The 15,613-nt window shown below is 38.0% G+C and overlaps 1 protein-coding gene across 1 annotated transcript in view; it reads right to left on the bottom strand.

Annotated features, from left to right (window-relative positions):
• Positions 1 to 15,613, bottom strand: part of ERAP1 (endoplasmic reticulum aminopeptidase 1) — a 1,476,217-nt gene that overhangs the window by 404,223 nt on the left and 1,056,381 nt on the right. Inside the window, exon 14 of the mRNA XM_044064113.1 lies at positions 7,022 to 7,178. Coding sequence (XP_043920048.1) covers positions 7,022 to 7,178 — 157 coding nt within the window. The remainder of the gene's footprint in view (positions 1 to 7,021; positions 7,179 to 15,613) is intronic.

Raw genomic sequence — 15,613 nt, 5'->3', positions numbered from 1 at the left:
ATCTATCCAAGGCCCTGGCCTCCTTATCTGCAGGAACGGATTCTTGACAACAGAAGCCTTAACACCCTTAGGCCCCTGGCTAACAGTTTCTGGGTCTGCCCTAGGACTCTTAAAAGATACTTATGAGCTTCAGGCACCCTGTAATACCTATCTGGTTTAACAGGAGCAGGAGGCAAAGAATCAGGATTAAGAGAAGCCTCTGCAAACACATCTTCCACCACATTCAGAACAGGAGGTATAGCTAAAGGCCTATGCTGGGGTAAAAACAAAAATTCCCTAAGCCTTTTCCTGGAATCAGAGAAATCCTGACCTTCCCATTTAAAATGCTCTCTCATGGAGTGAAGGGTCTCTGAAGAAGAAAAATCCTCAGGAGGAGAAGCAGAAGGAGTAGAATCATCCACATCAGAATCAGAATAATGAGAATACTCCTGCAAGTCTTCAGCCGAAGACTCAGACACATCCGAAGCCTGCTCATAATCCCCCAACACAGGTTCCATCCTAGGCCTCTTATCAGGAGGGGGCATAGAGCCTCTAATTAAAGAAATTAAATCCTCTGCCATTTTGAGCATGTGCTTCTTGGGCACAGCACCTGAAGAACTGGGAGTGACACCCACAGAAGCTAAACTAGACCTGCCTCTAGGAGAAGCCTTAGAAGCAGAAAGAGGGCCTAGACCCCTTAGGAAGGGAGGGAGTACAGTTACTTGAGAAGCCCCTACAGCCTGCCCTGCCTCCTGGGAGGCCACATCCTGTAAAATCAAAGTTTCTCCCTGGGATTCCAGAGAGGCCTCCGTTGGAACCACCGGTTCCACTGACACCTCTAAAGAACTGGCGTCCGGTTCGGACGACTCCTCTAACCTAGGTTTAACTGCCTTGTCCTTGCGCTTCTTTGAGGAAGCCGGCCTCGGAGCATCCCGCGGCATTTTGTAATTGCACCGCTTCCCAAAACCAACCTTGCACAATCCAACCTCCGCTTTATAGTGCGTTTATTAAACCTAGCACAAAAGCGGCATCCAACAACGTCGTGCTCAGGTCCTAAACAAGGTATACACAAATTATGGTAATCCCTATGCGGTATCTGTTTCCCACAAGAAATACAGTTATTCACTTTTTCTGACATCCGGTAAACCACTGAGGCAAGAAAAAACCAAAATATTCCCCAACGGGGTACTTAACCAACTCTGACTTCGGTCTGAAACTCCGAATTCGAAAAATTTCAGAACGCCGAACGGCACTTGCAACACTGCTTCTGCATCGGACCATGCGGCAAAAAAGACTGAGGATATGACGTCGGTCATGCGCATTTGTACCCTGACGTTCTGATGTCAGTCAAATGCGCCTTGACCGACGTCAGCCTTATACTCTGATATTCGGGCCGACCGAGGGACGGCGGACTACCCAAGTGTTAGGACTGCAGCAATGTGAGATGAAGAACATTGGAGAAAGGCGTTTATGCCGACAGAGATGACTGCAATTAGGGGTACTAAGAACTGACAAGATGGGGCTAGAATTTACTGAAAAAAGCTGGAAGAAGAACCAAGGTACAGAGAACAAGTAATTAGAGAAGGAAATGTAACAGAATGGGAAGAGGCCAAGAAGACATTTAGATCATAGGCTAGTGATTGCCTTCCATATTAGGGACTGATAGAGTATAGACAAAGAAAAAGATACAGTGGAACCCTAAACGAAAGATCCATACTGGTTGAGTTTTTATTTGAATATAAAAGAGAATCTGTTGTTAAAAAGGTTAATCAATAGGGCATATAATATATTTCATGACAAATACAGGAATCAATCAGTAGAGGTCTGAAAAGATTGTGAAGAGAGATTAGATATACGATACACAATGAAGCAAAGGGGGAACATGTACATGGCTCCCAAATATGCAACAAAGTCTAGAAGATTTAGGATTTTTGTCCAGAAGTGTTTGCATAGATACTTTTACACCCCAAGCAGACTCCAAATAATTTTTCCTCATAGAGATGGCAAATGTTGATGGTGTGATGGGGAAGAAACAGGTAAATGGGAACATATGTTTTGGGAGTGTAATGAATTGGCAGACTTTTAAAATTCCCCACAGAGTACTCTGACAGGAGTACTGGGTGAGTAACTCAGTGTAACTAAGGAAACGTTTTTTCTGAGTTGGGATACCGGATCTGAACTGCCTGGACATAGTAAAGCCTAATTAAGTTTAATTCTGGTGGGTGCCAAAAAAGCAATTACTAGAAATTGGAAATCAAAATCTAAAACAGTTATACAGGAAGTAATGAATATTGTAACAAAGATAAAAGAACAGGAAGTGGGATCTTTAGAAAAAGGTAGGAGTCATTTACAAAAAAAACCCGGAAACAATACATGCAGAAGAATGTTTTGGAGGAGTGAAGTTTAAGAGAAGGCAGGAATTAAATAATTTATGTAATATTCCGTATGTGATATATAATGCTTACATATGCGAACTTGTTAATATGGTTTGATTAATTTTACATAAATGTAAACTTGCCCATGTCACAAGTGATAATTCAATAAAGGTGTTTAAAAAAAATCAAAGAAATGGAGGTGAGGGAAGGAATTTGGTTGGGCAAAAAATGTTAGCTTTGTAGTTAAGATAAAGTGATGAGAAATTCAAAGAAATGGAAGATGGAAGGAACTCCTTAGAGCAGAAAAACTTAATATTATAGTTAAGAGGTGTAAGTATTAAACAGGTTCAGAGACTATATATATATATATATATATATATATATATATATATATATATATATATATGGGTCTAGGACATTTCACCGAAAGCACATTTCACCTAAACACAAATCACTGAAAGCACAATTCACCTAAAACACAATTCAACGAAACACATTTCACCTAAAGTTTGAGATGGCCTTGTCCCCACTGTAGTGCGTTCCTGGAGTTAGTATATATATTATGGGTGTGGGGGCACTGCTCTCACATTGGGGGATGTGGGGGGTGTAGCCTCCCATATATTTTAAGTAGATATGTTTGGAAAAGAGTAATAAATTGAAATTGCAAGTATCCATGTATATAGTTCAAAATATTTAACATATGTGGGGGGCTATGCCCCCCACACTCCCCCTACTATATATACTAACTCCTGGGTCGTACTGCAGTGGGGACAAGGCCATCTCAAACTTTAGGTGAAATGTGTTTCGGTGAATTGTGTTTTAGGTGAATTGTGCTTTAGGTGAAATGTGCACACCAATTTGAGTTTAGGTGAATTGTGCTTTAGGTGAAATGTGCACACCAATTTGAGTTTAGGTGAAATGTGCTTTCGGTGAAATGTCCTAGACCCATATATATATATATGTACATATTAAAAGGTTTATATTAGACTAGAGGTTAAGTGTCACAAAAATGTGTATATGGCTGTGGAAATGCTTGTAAAACGAATAAGCTCTTGGTGAAGACACGTTATTGGGCAGTGGCAGATTAAGGGTACCTTGGGTCCCGGGCTGTTTTCGAAACATGCTTCTCCCTGGACAAATTTTTAGGATAATGCATAAATACATGTGTTCTTTTGCATTCACCTTCCTCATTTTGTGAATAAAATATTGTTTAATACATAAGAGTGTGTTTTAAATGACTGACTACGAACATTTTTTACAGTTAGCAGTTAAACAAACTGTATTAAATAATAATGACACTAGTGCCCATTTCAGGCATTTTGTAGTTCTTTGTTAGTAAATATGAAAATAAACAGTACTTCAAAAACTGAGTGACTTACAAACTGTTGCATGGCATCAGGAGAAGCCTTAAATGTTGCTGATGAAAACTATCTTTAATGTGTGCACAGTAAGTTGCACATCTTGAAACATATTCAGCGTTATTTATATTGCAAATTAATGAATAACACCTTTTTATATTTCTGTAAATATCTCTATAAATGTGCACTCATAGAGATATTGCTTGTTGTCATGTAAAAGCGTATGTCTGTCTAACATATATGTTCTAAGAATATAAGTCTAGGCTGCACAGTTTCCATGACATGAGAATTTGTGAAAGTTTAGTAAAAATATAATCTGAGGTTTATGTGCATTATAATGTACTATAGAATTTATGAAAAGGTTATGAATGCACTGTCTATTATCACTGTAAAGAATATTTCTTACTGATAACATTGCTATTTCTGTACTTGTAATAGCTTTTATTGTTTGCAAAATATTTAAATTTGTTTATCTTATGCATTTTAAGTTTATTTTTCAGAAACTGCTCAGGAATCCAAGCTTTGGGTAGGTTGCTATATATGTGACATTCCTCACCACATAGGTATTAATGACTTAAACTTATAGATTTCATTCTGTCCAGTTTATTCACAGCCAAATAATAAACACACTGCCAACAGTCAGCAAAACAGGGAACCCAAATTACATGGCTCATATGATAATTATGTTCCTGCTTATTTCAATTGATTCATTTTCACCATATATACTCTGTAATGCAAGAACCAAGTATTCACACACACACACACACACACACACACACACACACACACACATCAGTTATAGCCCTTTGAATTACTGTACACCTCAGGTATTTGCTTGAGATCAAGTGAATGAATAAACTCATAAATATTAGCCCAAAATGTATCCCAGCTCGAGGCCTGATAAAACCACAGTGTGCAACCCACTGTAATGCCCATATGCTCCCTCGGCTTCTTAGGTTAAGAATCAGAGACAAAGGCAAACAATCAGGAGCATATTCGAAATATTTCTCTTATATACTTAGAAAGTTAGTAGGATAACAAGCTTTGCACTAGCAAGCATTTTTTTGAAGGATACAAAATCTGAAACTTACATACCTGTCATTATTTAATGAATGAAATCCACAAACATTTGCCAGAAAACCACACATTTTCCAAGGAACAGACCAAAATACCTCTCTCAACATCTTTGGTCAAGAATTCTGGACAAAGCCAAACATAATGGAAGGACAAAGGCTCATGGGGTACTATTTTAAAAATTGTATTTTACTTATTTGTTAATAAGGTAAACCAACTGGACAAAGTGCCCTTTTTCAGAAGTGCCATGGGAGTACTGTCCCTACACAGTATTGAAATGGAAGTGGAATGATTCAAACCCCATATTTTTTTACTTCAGCAAGCAGTTTATTAACAGCCGAAAGCCTTAAGTATCATGTAACTCTAATGCATTTAAAAAGTTAACAGAGTAATAGATGTTACATGGATATGCATCTCTAACAAAAAAGAACTATGAAACTCTAAGCACTGACATTACTGACTAACTATAATCCACAGGAATTTATCAGAAAACAGAGGTCTGGAAGTTAATGCAGATGACTAATGTTCTAAGCTCATAATGACCTGCTTCCTGTAGTTAAGGGTGCAGAATGTGAGTCTTTCTGCCTCATTTTGGGGTCTATATTAAAATCAAAAAGAGGTGTAACATCAAACGCGTCTTCAGCAACACATAAAGATTGGAGTCTGAAAACAGCGAAGGCTCAGGCCAGCAATTTTTTCCTAGGGAAAAAATCGCTTGGCCTGAGCCGTAGTATTGCCCTTTTCCCCACTGTAGTGCAATCTCGAGTTGGTATATTTAGTTGGGGGGTGGTGGGTGCAAAGCCCCCAACTTAGTTATGTTTTAAATAGTGTGTGTGTGTGTGTGTGTGTGTGTGTTTTTGGTACTAACAATTTCTTTCCCAGGGAAAGAAATCGCTGTTTTGACCGTTCTCGGTTTAGTGTGTTTGGTCTTTATGTGTCGCTGAAGAGGCATTCGATGTAACGCCTCTTCACAATTTTAATATAGACTCTCAATTTGCCTGCTGTGCAATCCTGAATTAGTCACTTAAAAAGACAGTACCTCACAGTTGCCCTAAAGTGGAGTTATCTACTTCCATTTGCCTTCTGTGTGAAGTTACTTAACCAGACAGTGCTCCAAGATGGTTTAGATGCTAATTTTCTAGTAAGATGTATGAAACTTTAATGATTGGCCTTACTAACTGTAATCCAGACTTAGTGACTTATCTTACTAGAGAAGCTTGCAATGAAGATCTAGCTTTAGGAATTCATTGCAATGGAGGTGTTGGAATCTAGCTCCAAGGTCTGCTGTACACACAGACACAGACACAGACACAGACACACACACACACACACACACACACACACACACACACACACACACACACACACACACACACACACACACACACTTCCTTCAAGACTTAAGGTTTGCGTCTCAAACCTGTTTGCAAATAAATATGCCTGGAGAAACAGGAAGCCTACACCAATCGAAGAAAGCCTGCCACAAATAACCATGTTGTTGTTAGTCTGTTTCGTCAGCCCACATGTACGTTTGAATAGCCAAGTTTAAAGAAAAGCACTTCCAGTGCTGCACATGACAGTTGACAGTGTGTGGTGAGAAAGAAAAGCCTTGATCTGAAAGAGAAGTTCTTAAGTAAAAAGAAAACAACTGCTTCTGGCATTATATACTATGTAGCCAGCCATTTTCCCCCTGGAGTCAAGGGCCTCATGCGGCTGCTCCCCTATTATAATCTGCCTCTGCTTATACCCCTTCAAAATATAAATTAATCTGCTACAACAATATCTTTCAAAATTGTAATTATAGTCAAGGAAGTATGTTTCATTTAAATTTGAACTCTTACTATTCATCTTTCAAAAGGATATGTTTTGATGTTTGGCACATTGTTTTTCTGAAAACTAAATGTTCTTTTTCTTAAAATGGACTTTGAATAAGATACACTAAGCACATTGTGACATACTGTCTATCTTATACCAAAGTTTACAATTCATGAAGATCTTTAGGCTATCTTTTGTAGATGGTGTGATCATGGAAACAAACTGAAGCATGCCCAGATATATTTAATAACTACTTAGAAAGAGTTGCACATTGACCAATAAATAAAACATGTACAAGTCAGAATGTTGTGCTAAGTTCTTTATTTATTTCTGATGTAAACATCTTGCACAGCCACGGTCTAATGTTTCAGTGTTAAGCTTCCAAATTAAAACATTTTTTGAATCCAGTTATTGTCTTACCTTAAGCTGATTTTCTACATCCACCATGTCTCTCTTTTCCATAAGTTTATATATTGGTATAAGTTCATTCAGGCCCTGGAATACAGGCATGATTTTTGCTTCTTGCCTGAGGTACAATGTTAAATCAAGTGCCTTGTTCAGAGGTAGTTTCCCAATGCTATCAAAATACACAGAATAAAACTGAGACTCAGCAGAACTAAGAGATTAGAAAATTAAACTTGAGTAAACAGCATTCAAAAAAATCATTGACAGTGTATTTAGCAAAAAACATAGACTTTCAGTAATATATTCTTCACATATCAATTCCCAAGACCCTAAAGACTAGAAAGGAAAGTCACAGGTGACGAATGTCAGATCAATACATAATATCTGCTGTGCAGCACTGTCCACATACAATAAATATAGCATGGAAACTGATGATGACACTACCCACTTTAACGCTATTCTCATAGATAGAAAGGGCAGTTTTTAGGTAATCATTTTGCAATTAAACAAACATTACACATTATATGAATTGTCAACACACAGCATTTCAAAACTACACTGCACTATTAAAGACTATGAAGTACAAAAACTATAACTTAAAAGAAGAAAATTAGTTTCCTCTATTCTTGTTTTTATAGGCCGCCTAGCATAATACCCTGAGTTGCCCAGATATGACTGATCCTCTCAATTTTCTGAAAGACTGTTGAAAATTATACAGCCCCATTTAACACGCAACTTCCATATAACGTTATCCACTGCTGTAGTTTACCTCAGCTTTTATTATTATTCATAAGCTTTCTAATTTTCCACCATTTGACCCCCAGTTGAAACTGTGTTCCATGATTGTATGCCCTTAAACCAGCTGAAATAAATCTTGCGGGGTTTTTCGCAGTTGCACAAAATACCCTTAGCTCAGTAGATCTGCCACATTTCAATGGCCAGATGGATAATCATAGAACCAAAAAGGCCATGTTTCCATGTTTTAATTTCTGCTTTACAGTTCTTACCATAAGCACTTCCAGGATTAACCCCATTACTGAGAAATTACATTCTCAAGATTAACACTATTACCAGGATACTACATTCTCAGGATTAACCACGTTACAAGGACATTATATTTCCAGGATTACCCACATTACAGGGACATTACATTTTTAGTATTAACCACATTTCTGAAACACTGCACTTCTCAGTATTAACCACATCACCAAAACAATACATTACCAAGATTACCTACAGTACCTAAACATTACATTCCCAGATTACTACAATACTGAGACATTACATTCCCACTGTTAACACACTGACAGCATATTACATTCCCAGAATTAACCACCTTATTGAGACATCACGTTTATATACTGTTATCCAAGAAGACCAATATGGAACTGGTATCCCATACCAAACTACTAGGTGTTTTTATAGATGACTGTCTAAAATCTGATCTACACCTTCAGCAGCCATAACAAAGACACATCACAAGCTAGAACGCCTTTGTTGAGTAAAACACTACTTTACTGACTCTGCTAGACAAAATACTGCCACTTTTTTTCTGCTTCCCATCCTATTATATGCTCTCCTATTCTAACTAATATCAACTCCTATCAGCCAAACTAGAACAATACTACCATAAAGTAGCCAAATTTGCACACAACTAATAATACAGATCGCATCAGTGCCTCTCTCTAATAAAACAGTGAAAATGGCTCAAACCAAATAATTCACAATTGCAATCACAGTTAATTACAAACTTCAAATTATGCACAACTCTGAAAAATTCTCATCTCTTCAATCCATTGTTCAAACTTACACCGCTAAGAGACAGCTATGCTCCACTGACAAATTAGTACTCTCCATAACTAAACTTAACAACAATGCAGAATACTCCCTGTATTCACACTGCATTGTTAATAACTGGAATACCATCTCACTCCACTTAAGAACAGTCTCCAACCTAAAAGACTTTAAATGTCAAATGAAGCAACACCTGATAGATAAATGGCTCTGCACCTGCACCACCCCTGGTTAAACTGGTACTAATATAGCTATATTAATTCATGCCATAACTCTCTGCTGCACAAAACTTAATGTACTATTATCACAACTATACCCTTCTCTGTCTTCTCATCTCCTTTATCTTCTTTGTGTTGCTCTAACTTTTTAGCTTGTCTTCCTATGTCCTAGATTTTTAAGAAGTCTTTAGAGCAACAAAAAATCCTAAGTAAGATCTGTCAATCTGTGCATATGGATGATATTGCATTGCACATACCTCTGTGCATTTAAAAAAATCATATTCATATACAACCAATGTAACTGTTATTTTTTAATTCAAACTGTCTGTAAATGATGGAACTGATGTCACAAATGTCTGAATAATGGAACTGCTTCTCATGAATGAAACTGACTGTACATGATGAAACAATGCAAATGATGTCCATGATGTCTGTATAATGCAGCCTTTCTCATTGTGCCTCCACTGAAAAAGGGCATTTCTCAGTCAGACTTTCCCAGTAAACAAATGCCAATATATCAGTCAATCAGTCAGTCAGGCATATTCCCTTCATTAGCCACATTACCCAGATAATACAGTCCAAGAATTAACCACATTACTGAGACAAGGCATGAACTACATAACTAAGATATTACATTCCAGGATTAAAAACATTACTGAGACATTATATTCCCAAGGCTAACCACATTAATGAGTCATATTTATTTATTTATTTATTGCATTTGTTTACCGGGAAAGTCCACTGGGCCTAAAAGAGCCCATTTTCGGTGGAGGTCCAGGGAGAAAAGCTCAGACAAGAACGTAGATGCAGAAAAAAAATTAAACATTAATTGGTACAGAAGTAGAAACTGTTACACATAGTGGTTACAGTAATATATACAGAATATATACATAATTCAGGAATTTAGTTGGTTTGATTACAGTAACATATGCAGAATATATAAATAAAAGCAGGAATTTAGTTAGTTGCCAAATGAATTCAGAGTGGTAAAAATGGAGATAAATTAATCAGCATTATTGTACCAGTATCAATAAGTGATGAAAGAAAAAAAATAATAAATATGGAGAAAGTATCATCGGTCACTAGTAGTAAAAAAGCATAGGAATTTAGTTATAATATAAGAAGGAAGAGGTTTGGTTATAGAGCAGGTACATAGCCAGGAAGAATTGAGATAATTTTTCAGTATTTGTTTGAAAGTGGTGGTGCTGCCCGTGTTTTATATAGAAGGAGGAAGCGAGTTCCATAGTTTGGCGACGGTGAAGGAGTAGAGCAGTTGACCAGCCGGTAAGGTGGGCTTTTCTATTTTTAGAAGTAGATGATTTTCAGATCTTAGTTGCCTGCTGAGTTGGTATTTGGAAAGCAGAGTTGAGAGAGCAGGACAGGAACACATCACATACATGATTTGTTCACATTGATAAGTCAATTACACATGCAGACAACTCCAAAATAAGTTGATTCAACAAAACCACCTCCATATCACTTCCATGGAATCACCTTCATGTATAGTATTTTAACTAATCTCTTTGGTGTACATTACTAACCATTTAATAGTTTGGACTGTGTTAAGTACGCTACAAAATACCTGTTAAACAATCTATCAAACCTTCATATTGCTAAAGCTCTATCTGCTTATTCCATCTCAAGAGCTTCCTTCCTTACTTACTTAGTTCAGCCACCCTTACAAAAGACTGCTAAATGAATTTAAATGTCCCATGTAAATCTCCCTGGGAAGCCGCCTGAACCTTCAGCCCACCTTTCATAATTTGATTCCTTGCACTCTGTCTTCTTCGATAGGACACTCTCCCATCCTCTGCTGCTAGTCTTTACTGCACAAACACACATATTCAATCTCCATCCCTCACCACATACTAAACCTAGAAAAATTATTTTTCCACTCCCACTGTTTTATTAGCCCCTCTACCCTCAATTGTTTCACATAGTGGATAACACATCATACTTATTTTTGCCCAAAGATATCACCACTAGGCTTCTGACTTTTAGGCCACTACTACTCTCAGGAGGTCAGGCTCTTTCTCTCTCTCTCTCTCTCTCTCTCTCTCTCAAATCCACACTTACATTTTTTTTTCTGGAAGACCTTGCAGGCTTTAATTTATAAGCTCAAAGAATAAGGAAATTCACGAATCACTCTGCCTTTGTACGGCTCATCATAGGCACACTGCTGCCTAATGACTTGCTGTACAGCCCACATCAGCTCAGGGTATTCTAAACCACAAATATACTGTTCTAGGCCTACCACCACTCCATGTTTCAAAGTTCATGCTGTAATTCTGCAATACGTACTAATTAAAGTACTTCTGTTTATTGTAAGGTACTCAAAATGATATATGATAAAGTAAAGTTGCTTAATGATATTGAAATATTTACTAATGTAAAAAAAAACTGCTAGCGAGGCACAGGTTAGAGGCAAGGCTTACCTGTCACCAAATAATATCTGTTCAGCTGTATTAATTTTTATTATTATGCAACAAAACACTACATGGTTCTCTCACAGTACACTCCAATAGGGTGGCTACCACTTCTATTGCTTATTTTAAAAATAAGTCACTATAGAACATATGTAAAGTTGTAACCTGGACAATGTTCACATATTTTCAAAACATTATAGACCAAATGCCTGATCTGAGCAAGCTCTGGTACAGAACTATCACAAAGAATCCACTCCATCTGTCCACCAACCTTGATTAGTCCTATTACTGTGATTCTGCCTAAATGTTATGAATATTGCTACAAAAATCATCTCCGAAAGATTGTAAAATTGTGTGAGAATATACACCAAAGTACAGCAGTGTGCGATGCTCACAGGAAAAAAAAACAATTATTTACTTACCACATCACCTTGATGTGTGAGAAGGCCTTCTACAGGAGATAACTGTAGAGATTTTTCTTCTGCCTTTATCTTCTTGGCAATATTTATTTCTCTCTCATCCAGACACTTGGAGGTATGCAAGTGTTCTACCTGTCCACAGCACAGCATCATGAGCTGGGATAGGGAAGTCAGCTTAGCCCATGTTCTGCTCAATCTGATGCCCATCCACTGAGCATAAAAATGTAAGTGTATGTATGCATGCATTCATGTATATGTATACGTATAATATTCGCAAAGGACACAAAAATGTAAGTCCCAATTATTCATTATTATAAATGTACTGCCTGTTTCCTAAGTCCTGGTGCTACTCATAGAAATGATTATATCATGTTAAGGGGGTGAGGGTCAAAGTCTCCCTCCAAAATAATGGTTTGTAGGTAAATAGAAACATAAAATGTAAAATCAGGACCTTGCATAACTTACAATGAACTCCATCTGCAACCACGAAATGGAAGGGTAACCTAGACACTACGGAAACCCTGGGAGAGTCATAAGCACCCACTGCAGGAAGCTTCCCCACAACTTTACCTATTTATTTCTTAGTTTGCTTTGTTAACCAGGCTAGTTTGAGTGAGGGGCACTAATCTTCAATGGATGACTGGGGAAAATTGCTTTATAAACACACTGCAATATATAGAAAGTAGTAATATATTACATTCACAGATACAATGATAGAGGCACTGGCAGTTTACAGAACACATTACATTAAACAAATACTAGTAAAATATTACATTCATAGAATGCAACAGCAGAAACATATTTGTAGTTACAATATAACATTTATGAGATGTACTGTCCATTTCCAAATATACAAGTTTTAGTAATCCATATCAGACTAGACTGACAGTGAAGATATATCTGTTATGTCTGGCTTTAGTATCCTCTTGCCATTAGTACCCATCAGGAGGAATCTCATGTACAGAAAATTAAACCTCCTAGGATGCTGGAGGTACAGAATGGTCAAAAGGTAACTCTCACAAGGTGCAGTTCTATAACAAAAGAATGTCACATGAGGCCCAACCTCTGGAATCACCATCCACACAATAATGCTTGGTGAAGATATGAAACAAGGCCAAACGCACTTGGCAAAGACATATGTAAAATGAACACATTCTGAAAAAAGCACAGAAAGCTAGGAAAGAAAGAGATTGTCAAAGGCGTCTGAAAATGCATAACACCGTGGAACTGCTTAACCAGCCAGTGCCAGTTCTGTCTTCCACCAGGCCATGCTGTTCAGAGATGCCACAGTTCTGCACCCTGTGCATGGAATAATGGAAATGAAAGTCAGAGAGGTGTCCAACACACCTCAGAATCACTTGCAAATGGATTCATACTACATAAGATACTTCTCTGTTGAAAAAGGATAACCTCTTTCATTTAGATGAAAGGGTCAGTTTATTGGAAGGTGTCCTGGTGGAAGAGGCTCACTCCAGTGACCCTCAACATTTATCTTGTAGTATGTATTTATATGCCTGGTATCCTGGCTACATATTGCATTAATTATGCAATTAGGAATAAGTGCTGTATATTAAAGGGCAATAAAGTGCTGAGTAAAGCATTAGGCAACACCTCTACTTTTCATAATCAATGAGTTAAAAATTTAAAAAGTATTTAAAAATAAGAGATACCAGATCTTATACTTAGGGAAGTTGGGAGATCTTGGGAGATGTACAGCTGTGCATTCTGCAATATTTCTTAAGTTTGAGGCACTGAAATAGGACATATAGTGTAAAGGGTCATTTTGGTTGTAATATACAAGGAATTGTGTATACAGAGAGAGACAAGAGTTCTGACAGCTTCATTGTTGACCTGGATAACAACTTAATGTACAAATAACTTTGATGTCAAATCAAGCTGAATGTTGTTGTTGTGTCTTTCGGCTTTTCCCGGTTAGGGGTCGCCACAGCGGAACTCCGGTCCGCTAATGATTGGCAGTAGATTTTTACATGCCGACTTGCCGGGCCTGACGCACAACCTTCAACGAAGGAATGCCCATTCACGCATGTCGCCACACAGAAGACGCTCTAACTGAGAACTGAACGGAGCAACGTCTTACTGTGAGGCGACAATGCTACCACAGCACCACCACTGCAGTACTGTCAAATTAAGCTGAATACAAGTCATTTATTCTCACCCCAACTTAAACAAACAAAAAAATACTTTCAGTGTCAACTACATCTCCTTCTCTCCCACAAAACTGGCAGTACCACAAATACTCAAATCAAGGACATCAATCTTTATTGTCACATAAATATGACCTAACAGCATGACAGCCATGTAGCCAACGCATCCCTTACCTATGGAATAAATGCCCTTTGTATAACAAAAAGCAACAATTTAGCCATCTTTGAATGTAGCCTTTTTTTCACAAAAATGTTTTATTGTTCATTTCCAAATAATAAATGTTCAAATAATCAGTAGAGAATAAATATAATGAAATAATAAAATTATAAAGAATAAACAAAACAAACTATAGACAACATATTCAAAGGCCTAAGTTATAAAAACAAATTTTGAAATGCTCCATTAAAAGATTCTTCAATCTGTCATTTGTTATCTAGTCTTGACAAGTGGACAGCTAATTGGAAATTCATCCTTCAAATGTGCAAAGACCATAGTGAAGAACTTCTCTAAAGCAAACTTCACACTACTCAAGACTGGTGTGGTATGCTTCAAGGCCCCTGAGCCAGTGGAAACCACAACCCAAGCTGCGGAAGCCCTTACAAATGCCTTCTATGAACACCTCCAGGACTGCATGGATCAGGCAATCCCAAATAAAACCAAGACTCTTTCCACAAAGGGCAAACGTCCAGTCTGGTGGACCCCAGCCATTAACAAACTTTACAATAAGAGGAGAAAGCTATTACATGATAGAATAAAATCCATAAAAGGGAAGTCACCCCTGATCATTATTAGTAAAAAATACGAGCACTCATAAAATCAACTAAGGCCAATTTTGAGAGAAAATTGCCATGGATTCAAAGGACAATCATAAGGCCTTTTCAGCTATGTTAGGAACCTGGGTGGAAACTCCCAGATATGCTCAGAATTAGTCCAAACTGATACAAAATCACTGAACCCACAGACATTGCCAACATACTGGCAGACAGGTTCAGTGCAAACTTCACCTCTCCCTAAAGGAGAGATAACTATCCCAGCCGAGTGTAGCCTCCCGGACATCTCAAATGCGCAAGTGAAAGCTGCTCTCTCTAAAGCTAAAAACACAGCATCAATGGGACCGGATGGTGTCCCCCTGTGTGCTACATGAGCTAAAGGAGGAATTAAACCCGCACATAAGGCAGCTGTTTAATCTCAGCCTTACCACAGGATACGTGCCCAAGGAGTGGCGTATGGCAACTGTTGTCCCACTCCACAAAGCTGGCGCCTCTACGGTCCCTGGTAATTACCCATAAGCTTAACAAGTCTAGTCTGCAAAGGTATGGAGGGGATCATAATGGAGCTCATAAACAAAGATATAGGGGACTTGCAGACATTGGACCCGACCCAGTTTGGCTTTGTCAAGGGAAGATCATGCCTTTTGAACTTGGTCGACTTCTTCAAAACAGTCACCAAGGCCATTGATGAGGGAAAGGCAGTCCATACAGCCTACCTTGACCTTGCAAAGGCTTTCGACACAATACCCCACTCGGGTATTGTAGAAAAACTTACCAGCTTAAATGTAAACCCATATGTCACAAGATGGGTTGC

The sequence above is a fragment of the Protopterus annectens genome, chromosome 2.part2, assembly GCF_019279795.1.
Source record: "Protopterus annectens isolate FY-2018-M chromosome 2.part2, PAN1.0, whole genome shotgun sequence".
Classification (NCBI taxonomy): Eukaryota; Metazoa; Chordata; order Ceratodontiformes; family Protopteridae; genus Protopterus; species Protopterus annectens.
Note: the sequence above shows the minus strand (reverse complement) of the source record. Positions and strands in the feature narration are given on the sequence as shown.